Source organism: Diachasma alloeum, unplaced genomic scaffold (genome assembly GCF_001412515.2).
Source record: "Diachasma alloeum isolate Michigan unplaced genomic scaffold, Dall2.0 Dall_scaffold_00550, whole genome shotgun sequence".
NCBI lineage: Eukaryota > Metazoa > Arthropoda > Insecta > Hymenoptera > Braconidae > Diachasma > Diachasma alloeum.
The window spans coordinates 408045-423916 of NW_021680682.1; the positions used below are offsets into that span (position 1 = coordinate 408045).

Genomic DNA, 15872 nt, shown 5'->3' on the forward strand with positions numbered 1-15872 from the left:
TGAATTGTTTGAAGAAACTCGAAAAATTGCCCAGGATGTTTAAAATCTTTGAAAAAATTTAGAAAAAGTTGTTATATGTCAGGAACTATTGGACCGATCGAGATAAAACAACACATCAAAGTCATACATACAGACATGAGCCCAAAGACATCATTTCTTCACGTTTCATAACATTCTTGATCATTTGCAATCAAAATTAGAAAAACGAAAATTCGTCCAAAAATAATCTGCTTTGTGCATCTGTTATAAGAAAATGAGATATTAGTTGAAAATCATAGAGATAATCAGCAATACCAGATTTAGAAAATTATTAATAGGCCCACTCATCAAACAATCTCGAATGCAGCAATCTAATCTCTAATTTTCAAGGTTAAAGTTCTTCAATATCAAATGTTAGTTAATAATTTCCACATAGAAATAGAAAGAAAATGTGGTTGCGTATGTATGCCTCTCTTAGGAACAGGGAAGTGGTACGGATCCATTCGGAAGCTTACTACCTATGGAATTAGTAGAAATAAAAGGAAGAAAAAGACTGATAAGACAAAAAGTAACGGTCGTATGCCTTCTGTCGAATAGGCTTGAACCCCTGCTTATTTTTCACTTACGTGAGTGAAGAGTTCAGTACAATGACACTCTCTCGCAACTCTCTCATCCAACGTGAAATCCTGGGCGAATCTGAGTCTCCCCGTGTTGGGAATACTCCTCCAAGCAAGACTAAACGTTAAAATTTCCGCCCATGTACTCTGGAGCAGTCGCATTTGATCGTTCAGCGCGAGGCCACTGAATCCTGGTATTTGTTTCGCCCATCCTGTAAAAGAGAACATCAATTCTTTATAAAATGAAAATTTTTTAGGTATTTCAAGTTTTTAAAGGTGACATTCTCAATCATTAATACAGGACATGAAGAGTTTTGTAGCTTATGTAATTTCCTACAATAAATGTCTTTGAACATTCCTTTGTAATATTATTGATCATAAAAACATTCGATATTTAAAATTTTATTGTGAATGTTAGAATAAGTCACTATTTGGGTGGTGGAGTGGAGACGACCAATTCTAACGGAAAATACCTTGTGTTGGAAATGGCTCATCTCGAAAGAGGGTTGAGTGGTATGTTAAGGGGAGACTACTATGAGTTTTAAAAGTCATGGACTATTGGGATGAGATTTCTCATATATTGAAGATCGATTATATATATAGATAAACGAATAATTACTGCAAAAATAGTATATTTCAGCACGTGTGGGGGAATTTCGTCTTTAACGTGTGTGGGGTTTACAGCATGAGCCGAAGGCGAGTGATGTAACCACACACGTTAAGGACGAAATTTCCCAACCAGTACTGAGCAAAATTTTATGTCACGAAGCCTGAAACCGGCTGAATTAGACACGAGACGCGAAGCGTCGAGTGTGTAATCCAGCCGGTTTCAGGCATGAGTGGCATAAAAAATTATTATTTATTGTTCATCTGCCCCGTAGATGCTTAAAATGTCAAAAATAGTCCAGGGCCTCCAATTTTTGAGTTACAAAGTTTTTTCTTTCAAAATTTTTAAAGAAATGTGTACAATAACGACTACGAATTAGTTTTTTTTAATTCCACTCCTACACAGCTAATTGCTTTTCTTTTTTAATAAAAAATTATAATATTCATGGAAAATAGCCCGAAAAATGTTTCTGAACGAATCGAGAATATATTTTAAATATTTTAAGGATAATTTTTCTGCATATTTTACATAAATGGTGCACATTTTTATATTAAACAAAACCAAATTAGCTTTATAGGAGTCGAATCTCAAAAAAACTAATTCGTAATTGTTATTGTACACATTTTTTCAAAAATTTTGAAAAAAAAACACCTCTGTAGCTCAAAAATTGGAGGCCCTGGACTATTATTAAAATTTTAAGCGTCTGCGGGGAAAACAAACCATAAACAATTAATTTTTTTGCACTAATTATACGTTGTTAGACATATATGATCGATCTTTAATGCATGAAAAATCTCACTCCAATAGCTCGTGACTTTCAAAATTAATATTAGTCTCCCCTTAAGTGTTACGTTCCGCTAAGGGGTAACAGAATGAAGTTAATTTTCCAAATTTTTGAACAAATTTCCTGCCGAAAGTGATCCATGTTTTTACAAACCGAAGCGCATCAACCTCCAGAAGGTAAATGATGAAGATCAATGTGCTTTCGGTTCGAAAAATCATAATTCTGGGCAGGAAATTTGTTTGAAAATTTCGAGGAAACGGTGGCCTTCTGTTAAATTTGGCGTTTTTCAATAATCATTTTTCAAATTTCTTTTTTCAATCATTTTACGAATTAAAAAGTAGAAAACTGTTTGAATTACTTTCCAATTCTCCAACTCTTCAACCGGTTAGAAATGAGACGTCAACTAGACTTCAGAATGTTCACTCCTTGATAGATTTTGTTATCCATCATAACTTTCATTGTACTCTCATTTCCACAATTAATTCTCACTTATGGTACCACAAGAACTTCAAAATTATTGGGTAATCGATGTGTCAGTTTTGACCAAAGGTTCACTTGACTGAAAGATGTCGTTTTTCATATAGCAACTTTGAGAGGAAATGATCAAAAACGTATCAGTTGAATACAATGTAGGTTGTACCATGTAACGTCGAATGGCGCAATTCTGTTGGCTGAAATTATCATTCGAAAAATAATGATTGATATTTAGAGGTTCCGTTTTAATCACTCTCACATATTCCAACATAGCAAAATCAATTTATTGATCAGCCTTTCATTTTAGTATTTGTGTGTGTTGCCTTCTTGTTCTGTTTTTAATTTATGAGGAATATCCAAGTTCAATAATTCTACATCAGAGTCATGTGTCTTCCATTTCTTTCTCGTGATATTTATATTTGATTGTTTGGCAGATCTGTCGATGGCGCCTAAAGGGATTTACGTAACTCGCAAAAATTCTCCAGAACTAAGTATTGCAATATTTAATTTTAAATTTAAGTATCTCAAGAATTTATACTTTCCATTGATTTCTTCTTCAAATTGCACTTGACAAAAATTTCGAAGAAAAGTACCCGAAATTTTGGTAGTTTCTTCGTAGATTTCGAAATTCCAGCCAAAAATTTTTAAAAGTGAATTTGGAAATTTAAATGAGTTACGAAATTGTTGTGAGACTACTAATTCATTCTATTTACTTGTTTCTCCTCCCCCCCCCCCAAATCAATTCATGGGTGATCACAAAATTACATAAAACAATCCTGATCTCCGGCAGATTGATAAGCTCGATTCTACAAAACCAACAATGATTTTTTGAAGCATAAAAAAATTACAACTTTTCGGAGCAGAGCATTGGGAACTTTAAATTGCAATTATCAATTGCTAACAAAAATAAACAAAGATTAATCAGAGCTATTGAGTTACTCATTTCTGACATTGCACTGAAATACTTAGATTCTGTCCGAGGGGCTACTACTCCATAATTGAGTGACACCATGATTTCGAAACGAATTCGATTTCGGGTGATTTCGGTCATTTTAGAAAAAATGATTTCGGTGATTTCGAGCGTCACGGAAGGTGAATGATTTCATTAATTCGAAATCAGTGATTTCAGAAAAATAAACTTAATAAGCAATAGAGGTGGGGCAAAACGGGTTATGTCAAATTATGAAAATCAAAATTGATAATAATAACTGGCAAATAGTAACGATTTCATTTGATTGAACTCCACCAATATTGAGCTAATGATGATGAAACCGGTCCATTTCACCATTTTACTATGTTAGTAAGTGTACGACCTTTTATTATCATCATTGGCAGGCGTGTCAATTTCAAAATCACGAATTACTTGCACGGTTCGCACTACACCAGTGCGTCACTGATTTCGGTGATTTCATTGATTTCAGACAATTTCACATGATTTCGGGGATGATTTCCAAAATGGTTTTGGAGAGCTGAAATCACTTGATTTCAGTGATTTCACGTAATTTCGGAGTGATTTCGAAATGTTTTCAAGCCAGAGTGGCGTTGTGATTTCGAGAGTAAATAGCCCCTCGATTCTCTCACTCTCTCCGAGATTATAATATTGAAATACTGGGTTTTGGAAATGTTTCTTGTGTTGCAGAGATTCTTTCTGGAGCCATCGCATGTGTTCGTAAAAAGTAAAAATGATGATTGTTCCATGGTCAAAATCAATTAGGAAAAGTGTCTTTTAATCCATTTTTCAACGGACATCACATTGAATTGGTATAATTCAATGAAATTGGTGGTATTCAATGAATTGGTGCTATTGGTAACAACATTTTACCACTTCACTAGGGGAGGGTGTGCCTGTACCGCCCACCTAAGGGGAAATTCCAGTTTTATATTTTATATTTCAACATGAGTATAAAAAACGTATTTGTGAGATTTCTTTAACTATTGAACTCGTTATTCTCGAAGTGTAGACGCCTAATTCTCCTTAGAATGTACAAAATTCATTGAAAATAAAAGACAGAGCCTATTGAGCAGTACTACCCGCCGTCGGGTAATACCGTTCGGCACGATTCCAATGCCGCTCATAGGGTTTTGCGTGTATCGCTCGCGCCGCAACCTAACCTGTTCTCGAGTGCTATCGAGCAACTACATGGCCGATCCTATGAGCGGTATTACCGCCTCCGCTCGGCGTCAACAAAATTGTTGATAATTATTGACATGAGTGGAGTTTTGAGTTCGAATTGGTCTCAAATTACGCGTGAAAGTACCACGAATCGAATACCCACAGTTTAATATGAGAATTCAGCGTTTGAAACTATCAAAAACCTTAATTACAAGTCCACAAATTTTGCACTGTAAAGACCTCAAAACTTCGTTACGTGTATTTTCATATTTAAAGTGGTAAATAAAGTGAAATTTTTCCGACAATCACATCCTATCATCAAATTCTTCATGATCAGGAACAGAAAGAAATTTTCAAGTTGATGGTTGTGGACAAAATCGGGTGAGCGGTATTACCCGCTGAGTGGTACAGGCACACCCTCTCCTACTGAATCAATTAATCAAAATCAAATTACCAATTATTCCAACGAGCTCACGATCATACAGATCCGATAACTGTCCCAATACCCGTTGATCCGTGTCTAATGTATGAGCAAGGTTGAATACTTGAAGAGTGTCAGGTTCACAGGCGATTAGCGCTTCAATCATTTTATTATCTGATGAAATAGAAAATTGATTAATGGAAAGTTCCTGGTAAAACAACAAGTACAGTTAATACATAAAAAATTGAAGAGAAGTTACATTTCTAAGAATGAAAGAGTAGAACATTATCGTAATAATGAGAGGAATGGGATGAATGAACCGGAATGTTGAAAACTGTTCGTAATAAAGTGGTGAAAAAAGATGAATAAGAATCTTCTTTCTGTGATAATTTTTCAGTGAATATTTTGGAACTAGTAGTAAACTTTAGAGATGTTCAATGATCTTCTCTTTATATCAAGAAAATTTCTACAAAGAAAATCTTTCAACATTTTATTATAGCTTACTAGTTTCAGAGGTATTAACAGAAGAATCCCTTTTTTCATTTCCCTACACAATTATATCTATGAGAATTAATCTAAAATGAATCGAACCAATGAAATTCAACATTTCAATAACAGAGAAACCAAAAATGGTACGAATCTCTTATGCATTTCTCTGTTATCCAAGTGTTGAATTAGTTCACTTATATCAACTGACGATAATCTCAACTTACTTGTAATCTCTCCAGCTCCCGACAATCCTACGTTGGCTTCAAAACATTCAATAAAACAAACAAATGAACGAAAAAATCAATAAAAATAAGCAAACAATTGTTTAATTCATAATGTTTCTCAGGATGAACATGCGGGGTCAGTGATTCGTAAATTTGTTAGGTGAAGTTCACAGTTATGTGAGGACATCCACGTCTGACAAATTTAGTAGTGATGTGGTAAAAATATAATACAACAGAAACCAAATTCAAGCAAGGTCTCACGACATTTTTTTATGAAGTCACCTTTACTCAGAGAAAAAGTTTCTGATTTCTAGTAAAAACGTCTAAATTCCAGAACACTTGGAATTCATATGGAAATCTATCGAGCAAAAAAATCAAATAAGTGAGATTTTCATTAATGTTAAGACAGTTTTCCCTACAAATAAAAAAAGTTTAAATTCTCAATCATTTTGAATTAAATCTAGTGCAGTTGTACTTCAATTGTGGCATATGTTTTCATATTTTGCTTGTCGAATCAAGAAAATTCGGGTTTTCATTTTGCGCACTTTTATCGATTTTCATAAAATTGAGTTTTTTCATATTCGAGAATTCTGTCATTTTTTGGACTGATAGGGGAACATATGAAACCAACATTTCGGATAATTAAGGAAAGTTGGTTGAACTAGCTTTGACGAAATGAAATAAACAATTTTTTTATTACACACGGGCTCTTATGAGATTTATTTTCAAATTGAAAACTTATTTACCGGAAAACTCAAAAAATTAAAATGAAAATAAAGGTCAATATAAACGGGATGGCCCAATGGCCATCGAAAAACCTGGGGTGCCCAGACAACCAATGCAGATATTTAAAATTTCAAGTCCCATAGAATCGCTTGCTAACCCTTGCAATCAGCGCATATTGCCAATTTTCTTTCTGAATAATCAATACGTATTGGTGGATTAGTTGAAAAACAAGTGGATAAAAAACAAAATCAAATTTGTTAGAACATTCTCATACTTGAATTATTGATTTCTTCTGTTTTAAAATTAATCTACTCATGTTTATAATCTCGTTGTTATTCAACGTATATTATATAACACCTTGTCTCAATTAATGTTGAATTAAGGGGATGCCGCACAGAAATTTCGTAATCACAGGTGCCTTTATCTATCATACTGATGAGATTACTAGGGGAGAGTGGGGAAAAATGAAACAGTCGAAAATACCACTGTACGATGCAATTCAAGCAAAAAAGAATTTTTTCTATCCACTTTTTTTTTATTAATTATTGTTTATTAACTTTTTTTATTATTGGGAGTACCGATTAGAATAATAATTTTTCATTCAGTAGAATGGAATAAAACATTATTCTTCTCATCAGTACTCCCCATAAGAAAAAAAGTTAATAAGCAAAAGTTGACGAAAAACATTTTTTTTGCTTGAACTGCGTGAAATAGTCGTTTTTCGGCTGTTTCCCCACCCTACTTCAGTTTTGATAAGAGAAAATGAGAAAAAATTAGAATTTGATTTTTTTAATGGATCAGAAAGAGGCTCTAGAAAAATAAAATCTTCAACTATCCTCATGACGCAATTCTCAACCGATTCCCTCAAATCTGTATGCACACATACATAATATGTACACAGATATAAAGAAATGAGATTTTTTTTTTAATTTCTATTTTTCGAGCTTTTGGAATATTTCTTTGGTTCTAGAAACTAGAAACTTTTTTTGCCTTTGTACAGCATCTAAATTCACTGATATTGATTGATAATAATCTTTTACCACCTCACTCACTTATTATCATTTACATAGTCATCCATAGTTTAGAATTAATTGATCAATGGATAATACCTTCTAGTGTAACTGTTTTTACAGGAAGATATGGGTCTGTGGCTCTTCTGTACTTCTGTCTTCCCCCTCTCACTCGATCCAGTCGAACACCTTCCTTCAACATTCCTTGTCTCAGACATTTCTGGAATCTACAAGCCTGACAGGCTTTTCTTCTCCTCTTATTTATCTCACACTCTCCATTCGCAGGACACGTATATTCAATGTTCCCTGTGAAATTACTTGCTACTTTATCATGACATTCTTGCTCATTTTGCAGATAGCACCAAATACGTAGAAAGCTCTTGATTTGTTTGATTGTTTTGTGATATGATGATTATGTGGGAAACGAAGAGTATTATTAATTTTTCTAAAGTCAATAATTTTTCGAGATATAAAAGAAATAATATTGAAGTTATTTTTGGACTTATCTGTTTTTACCTCTTCACTACCCATTTGTCATTGTTTAATGTGATTGATGCTATCTAGCAATGCATAATCATAATCAAATCTTACTTTCACTGATTATTAATTATCTCTTACCTTGTATCGTTCTTTTAAAAAATGCTTTGCAAGCCTCACAAGAGGCAACTCCATAATGAAAACCACTGGCCACATCTCCACAGACTAGACACACTCTTCTCGGGACTATGTCCTCTTCCTTAATAACTCCCTAAACAAATTGAAAGGATCGATAATTAATAATTAATTAATTATTCAGACATGTCTAAAGAAGATAATGAATAATAATTTCAGAAATTCACACATCGGTTATTTCGTGAATATCTCGGAAAGGCTTAGGTTTTACCGAAAAATGTGGTCCTACAAAAGAAAGCTCTTGAAATTTTTCTCTCAAACTATTCATTCAGAGAATATTCGCTGAATAATCCGGAAATTTATCTACAAATTTCAATTATATTATTTTTAAGATCTGATTGAGACATTTTTTTAAATATCTTGGAACCTAACAGGCTCATAACAAAAAGAGATGAGACTTTTTTGTACTCCTGGCAATTTCATATTATAGGGTGACAAATCTGTGAAAAGTAAATTCATTTTATTTCCCATAATTTTGTTTCCTGGACACAGGGCAAGGATAATGAACATAAGTATGGATGAAATGAGCTCTGTAAATTTATGTGCAATTAGTTTAATTGTTATCTTCAACAAGGGAGAATTATAATGCAACTTAAACCAATTGCAAATGAATTTGCTGCTCATTCTCTTCATATGTGTGTTTATCATTTTCTCCCTGCGTCAAGGAAAAAAATTACATGAATTTATTTTCAAGAACTTCCTATTTTTCAGCCAGCAAAAAAGTTTTTGCACATTTTTCGCGTAGAGGATAGTAGGGCAAAATGAAACAAAAAAAAAATTTTTATTAAGTATTTTTTCTATCAACTTTCTTTTATTCTTGGGAGTACTGATGAGAATAATAATTTTCCATTCAGTAGAATGAAAAATTATTGAGAAGTTTTGATGGGCGAAGATTTTGTCAATGGATTAATTGAAAAGAGAATGAAACAGCAAAATCAAAAGTGCCGAGGAAGGCCTAAGGGGAGACCCAGAGAGCGAAAAATGAAAATGTGATGCTGAATTTCAATCGACTAATCTATTGATAAAATCTTCGCCCATCAAAATTTCTCAATATTTTTTTTCAAGAGTAAAAAAAGTTGACGAAAAAGAAATTAATAAAAAAATTTTTTTTTGCTTGAATTGCGTTAAACAGTCGTTTTTTTTTTAATATTTCATTTTGCCTCACTCTCCTCTAGCTTACTAGATTAACGATAATCTGCAATTTTGTTGAAGAATGTTATTGAAATGATTTCCCTAATATTATTTGAGAAATCTTGCAAATTGACAAAACTTTTTGTAGGGTATTTTGAACTCAAATTTTGCAACAAATTAAGAACTAATCTTCTTTCATAATTACATAACTCAACTAATCCATTTTTTATAATTACCTCTGGAGTTCCTAATGGTTGTGTAGTAGATGAGCAGTGTTGCATTTCAGGACTTCCAGGACTCGCTCTTCCTCCACTGTAGTCTCCCATATCCATCTTAATTGTCACCTGAAATTCATGATTTTTCTTTCAAAAATACAAAGAAAAAATTTCAGAATAATTTTTTCATTATTTCCCGTCAAATTTACCTCCGAAATTGGTTGAATTGTGGTACTGGGTGAACAGACCTGGTGATAGCTCTGACTTGGAGTCGTCGGATTATCCACTTCCTGCTTGATGCCAGGTAAGACTCTATTACTCGTTATCATATTCTCTGATGCATTTCCAGACATCATACAGACCTGAAATGCAAATAAATTCGTGATTTTCATTAAGAGTTATCTCGTTTAAAGTCACTCAGAAGTCACACCATATTGTTACAACGTAATAATCATAATGAAAGGCTTCAAACAGACGTAATGCATTATCGTTTATTCATATACTTTTTAATTTCTACATTTTCACGAGACTTATGATGTAAAGTGAAGTGGAAGCAGTGAAATTGGAACAAAATTTCAAGGGATGTTTCATGTACAGAGCTTTTTTATTAATTGATTGATTAATTTATTTTCCTCCATCAATCATTTATTCCGATAACAAGGGATTCCAAAGACAATGTTTTTGGATTTTTTTATAAAGAATTTGAATTTCCACAAAAAACTCGGTATTTTTTTTAATCCACAAAATTTATAAATTCATTCAATTCCTCAAAGTTTCAACAGGATTGAAACAACAGATTAGTTTTAATGCCGACTGAGGGAATATATTCACTCTTGAATCAGACGAACGCGAAAAAATCCCCCACAAATCGTTCTCCTGCAAATACGTCTCGACGATTGCACTCAAAAAATGCTCCTCCTCCCTATTTTTAAAGAGAAAACATTTTTAGCACCGACTACCAAGAATTTCACCAGAATAACATGTCATTATTGGGCCTTTACTATTCTCCAAATAAATCCGAACAACGATGGACAGAATTTCACTGCAACGTTTTTTTCCAATTTATTTCAACTACACATAAGAAATAAAAATGCTAATCTGTAATTTGCCGATTGAAAACGAGAACTCGCATCGCGTTATCCTTGAACTTGAGGAAATTTACGAGACGTGATTCATATGAAATAACTCGAGGTCCTCAACTACGGGAGATAAATCTAAAAAAAAGGAAGAATTGATTGTTGAAGAAAAATTATTGTGGGATTTTTATTACAGAATGATGGAGTTCTGAAAATTGAGGAAGAAAGAAATATTTTTATTAATATTATTGAAACTAGTGGAAACTGAAGAAAAGTGTAAAAAGATCCCTTGTGTAGCGGGGGAAATTCTATACTCATAAAGTATTTCGACATTTTTCTTCGAACATTTCTCATTAAAAATATTAAAACTGCTGATAATTTTGCAGAATCCATTGCTTCCACGAAATAACTAAAAGAGTCGTATTGAAGGAGATGAGTTACAATATTTCATCCATATTATTTTGATGATATTTACTAAACTACTAGATGAGCAAACAAATATCAAGATTATTTTTGTAACCCATAAGTTAAGTTCCCGACATAAAAGTGTCTCTAGAGTTTCCCCTGAATCCTTTTCTTCTCGAGATCTCTTTGGAATAATGTCCAATCAATCCCCTCCACACTCCTGTTTCCTCTCTTAATGATCCTCTCTCATCTACCCGGGTTCAATTAGCAAACAAGTAATAGATGAAAAAGATTGATTGAAAAATGTAGCCTGTAGCAAAATATTTACCGATAGAAACTCTCCGGTATTTTCCTCAACCCACGAATAAACTCCGGATAGGAGTGAAAGTAACGGGAGTGGAAAGGGTTGCGTAAGTGAAGCTGTCTCTCGATTTTGTTTTTGCGTCGGAAACCTCGTGCGTTTTTTAGAAGGGAGGGAAAATAAAAGTAGATAAAAGCAATCGTCGAGACGTAAGGTGGGGAGAGAAGGAGGGCATTGGAGGGAGGAGTAACGTGTGGTTAGCCTTGAACTTGGCTTTTCTAAGAGTGAGCCGGTACGATCGCGAAGGCCGAACATGACGCGCCATCGCAATTTTAGACGCGAATCCCGAGTGGGGACGGAGTCAGCCGATGTAAGTGGCCTTGAAATCTACGCTTTCCAACTCATGTCAGCAGATCCTCGTAGTTATACGGAGAGAAAAAATTGAGGGAATTTGCATTAACGAATGATTTTGTTGCTTCCAAATGGAAGCACTGTAATCGGAGTTTTTTCCGGTATCCTAATTTTGGGGGGATAAGCCTAAAAATGTTATGGAATATGAAGAAATGATGTTTTTAAGAAATGTATGTATTTATCTGTATGTGTATGCTCAGAAGTGTGTCAATAACTCCAGAATAGTTATCGCAAAGACGCTGAAATTTCGACTTCTAAGTTAGCTCAATCGGTTGAGTGATTTCTGAGATACACGGAGAGAATATTAAATTGAAAATTACTATGTGAACATAGTAATCGAGGATAATACCAAAAAAACTTTGAAATTTAATTTATTTTATCCCTACGTTTACAATGTTTACAATTTATTTTTTACGATTTAACATGGTAATTTTTAAGGGACGAAACAGGATAAAATGCACAGACGAAAAAATAATGCGCAAAGGTTGAAAACGCGCAATTTTTCACCAATTTTTACTATTGAACGACGAGAGCGTCGATTGTTTTCAATTCTTGAAATCTCCCTCGGTCGACTACGCGATGGTTCAGGTGACGGATTCTATAATTCTAAAAAATTCAATTCTTCCTGTCCCCCCTCCTCTTTTTTAGAATGAATATACGTGGAGCAAAATTGTTGATAATAATTTTCAAGGATGATAAAAAAGGTTAAATATGGTTTTTCATTTCGGATAATCACAAAATGCCCCTCTCCCTCTTCCTCTTTCACGAATATTCATTTGGGGGAGGGGGGATTTTTGTAAACCGGCAAAGTAAAAATTCATGTTTATCCTCCTGAATTTTACTCGTATCAATTGAAAATTTAACTTTTATGCTACCGTTTTCTACTATATCAACTCTCAATTTTTATTTTTTCAACGGACTACATCATATTTTAAATTTATCAGCCGTATTTTTTCATCCAGCACGTTGTAGTTTTTCATTTATTCTCAAAATTACTTGGTTAAATTGTAAATTTTCGAGTGTGGCGGGTAGGGTCCTGCATTGTATTTCTCATTTAAGAATTACTATGTTCCCACAGTAATAAATAATTTTATATGCTTTCCGTGTATAGCTATTCTTCACAAATAGTTTTTTGCAAATATCTCCAGGTCCCTACAATCGATTCGATTTTTTTTTCAAAATCCTCGTTATGAAGATACCTATTTAGTTGAATAGAAAAAAGGCCATCCACCCCGAACAATGTGTTTAATTCTCATTTTCCATTTTTTCGCTGAACTTGTTTGTACGCATAATAACTTGAGAAATAATCGAAATGGAAACTATGTAGGATTTTAGGACTTACCAAAGAAATTTAATATTTTGAATGAGTGAATTCAGAACAGTAGTTTCGGAGATATTCGAATTTGCATGTGAAACGTTTTGCTCAACATCTCAAAAACTACCGGGCTAATTTTGATTTTTCTTTTGTCCAAAATTTTGGTATTGATGCCCTCAACCTAATCAAATTAAAATGTGAATATCCTTCCATTAAAAAATTTTGAGGTGTTGCCGTAGTTCAATTTCTTAGTCAAAATTCACTTTTTCCAAAATCCATGAATGGCCAAAAGTCAGGGACAACTTTAAGAAACTTTGGCTGATAGGTCTATTGAGTTACACTTCTATATTATATTCACGGTGAATTTATTCAATAGATTCTGGAATGGAACCATTTACCCAAAATTCTTTAAAGGAAGAATTGACGCATCGTTATTTCACCATTCCTATTCTCACGAGGATGACTCGAAAGGTTACATAACATTAATATATATGTATATTAGGCAGGCCTACGGGAGCAGGAGAATGAATTTTAGGGTGCGGATTCCTGAAAAAGACGGCTAAAAAGATCACCAGTCCATGCGAATTTTTTCGCATTTTTCAAATCAATTTTCATGTATGCGCAATGAGTTCAAAGTTTGACGAGAAAAGTTGACCTACTGGCAATTAAGGGAGTATTCGCCTTAAACGGTTCAAAAAATCGATTTTTTTTCGTACATTTTATTTTTCCCTATTCTCATAAAAATCTATTACAAAAAGAATTTTCGTGAAATTCACAAAAATACCCGAGATACGAGGGGTTTGAAGCCGAGCGCGCACAAGTAGGCAAGTGTTCCAGCGTTGCANCCCCAAAATTTGTCTGAGGTGGATTTTCTTGACTAAGGCGTTAGTCTATTTTGAACTCTCAGGCGAAGTGTTGACTGTTAGTGAAATATGGATAGAAAAGGATCCCGCACGGAGAGAAATATTCAATAAAAATTATGTATCTTTTCCGTAATTCCGGAGCGAAATGTGGTTGTAGGAAATTTTACGGAACTGTCACGGAATTTTTCCAGAGCCTTCCGTAATTTTTATCTGAATCTCCTGTGAAAAATTACGATACCGTCACTAAAATTTTCTGAGTCGATTCCGTAATCGGTGAGCGAAATGTGAGTTCCCTAATTTTTACTGAACATTTCTCTCCGTGCGTACGAGTCGTGTCAATCCATCGAGACGGAAAAAACGATACTGATCATGGAAAAAAAACGTGCTTCAAGCTCAAGTACAAGTTCACCAGAGAGTCCCGAGTGGAAATTGTTTCAGGCCCACCTGAAGCATGATCAAAACTTGATCAGGTTTCTGTAAGGTTCGACTGATCCGGTGATTCCTGATGAGAACCTGACCAAGTTTTGATCCAGCAGATCGGATCCGAAAAACTACAGGCGGGTTCAGATCAAGTTCTGTTCAGGTAGAAATGATCAGATGATGCTTGATGAGAACCAGACCAAGTTCTGATCCAGCAGATCGGATCCGTAAAACTACAGACGGGTTCAGATCAAGTTCTGATCAGGTAGACATGATCAGATGATGCCTGATGAGAACCTGACCAAGTTTTGATCCAGTAGATCAGATCCGAAAAACGGCAGGATGATTCAGATCAAGTTCTGATCAGGTAGGCACGATCTCACACTGAGGTCGGCTGCCTGACCCCAATTTGATCAAATTCGGATTCGATGTCCTTGATTGGCATTTGAAAGAGGTCAATTGATGAGAAAATAATCAGATTCAGATCCGCTCCACCTGACATTAATTTTAATAAGTTTTTCGGACAATTTAATTAACTATTATTATACTATTCAAATTAAGTTTTATCGACCATTATCAATAATTATTTTCAATCTTTAAAAAGGACCATTATACTGTAATTAAAATGAATTAAATTGAATAAATTTCATTTAATGAATTTATTTTAATTAATCAATTTAATTAACAGTCAGCCCTTTTCAAATGTACAGAAGGGAGGAATGATGATGCCGTATATACGTATTAGAGGAGTATCAAACTTACACGCAAATACTGTTGAGAAAAAAAATCACTAAATGTCTATTTATTTATTAGAGTTATTGTTATTATCATTATTATTATTCGTTAATGAAATAAATAAAAATTTAATTGAACATATTTTATCTCTGAGAATACAAAACGCCCATCCGCGAGATCAGGAATAATCGTAAATTCAATGAATACCCCGATACAAATCATATAGGCAATGTACAGTTTACTCAATAGTAACAGCGCGATAGCATAGTGGTTAGGGCATAGGATTAGCAATCATAGGGTCCCCGGTTCGATCCCCAGCATCGGTAAAAAAATAATAAGCTTTTTCAGAGGTAATAACAGTAGAGATTCATTAAGAGAGGCGGCCTACGGTGAAAGAATTGAATTATTTTTTTGTTTTGAATTAATTATCATTGATAATTGTTATTGATACTGACAGGCAAGTCATCCGGTTTTCATACAGTTGACTTGATCAAGTTCGAATCCATTCGTCCTGATCAAATCCGGATTGGTCGGAGGCGTAACATGTCTGATCAGGACCGGATCCGTCAACTTGATCAATACCTGATCAGTGGTCTGGTCTAACCTGATCCAAACTTGATCAAGACCTGACCGGAATTTCCACTCGGGGTGCATCCGCAAAAAAGGTGAGAAAAGGTGATGATTCTGACACTGGAGTTCCCATTTCAAACGTTGATAACTGTTTGATAAATTTCGCCATAGTGTTTACTGCGCTCAGTAATTTTGTGGTTTGTAGGGAGTGTCAGGCAAATATAGAATTTAGAAAAGGGGATCTCAATGGCTTGGGATTTAAAATTTTGTTAGATTGCAAATGTGGCCAAAGTGCGATTCGATCCTCGCCTTAC

The 15872-nt window shown here is 34.2% G+C and overlaps 1 protein-coding gene across 11 annotated transcripts in view; it reads right to left on the reverse strand.

The window, feature by feature from the left end:
• Nucleotides 1-15872, reverse strand: part of LOC107043172 (steroid hormone receptor ERR1) — a 49396-nt gene that overhangs the window by 8152 nt on the left and 25372 nt on the right. For 3 of the 11 annotated variants that reach the window (XM_015264529.1, XM_015264524.1, XM_015264531.1), the window contains 7 exons: nt 9672-9824; nt 9484-9609; nt 8063-8192; nt 7544-7765; nt 5709-5744; nt 5029-5169; nt 606-808 (listed from right to left, as the gene is read on the reverse strand). In XM_015264529.1, coding sequence (XP_015120015.1) covers nt 606-808; nt 5029-5169; nt 5709-5744; nt 7544-7765; nt 8063-8192; nt 9484-9609; nt 9672-9824 — 1011 coding nt within the window. The remainder of the gene's footprint in view (nt 1-605; nt 809-5028; nt 5170-5708; nt 5745-7543; nt 7766-8062; nt 8193-9483; nt 9610-9671; nt 9825-15872) is intronic. The other 8 variants (XM_015264527.1, XM_015264528.1, XM_015264526.1 and 5 more) reach the window with 8 other exon arrangements.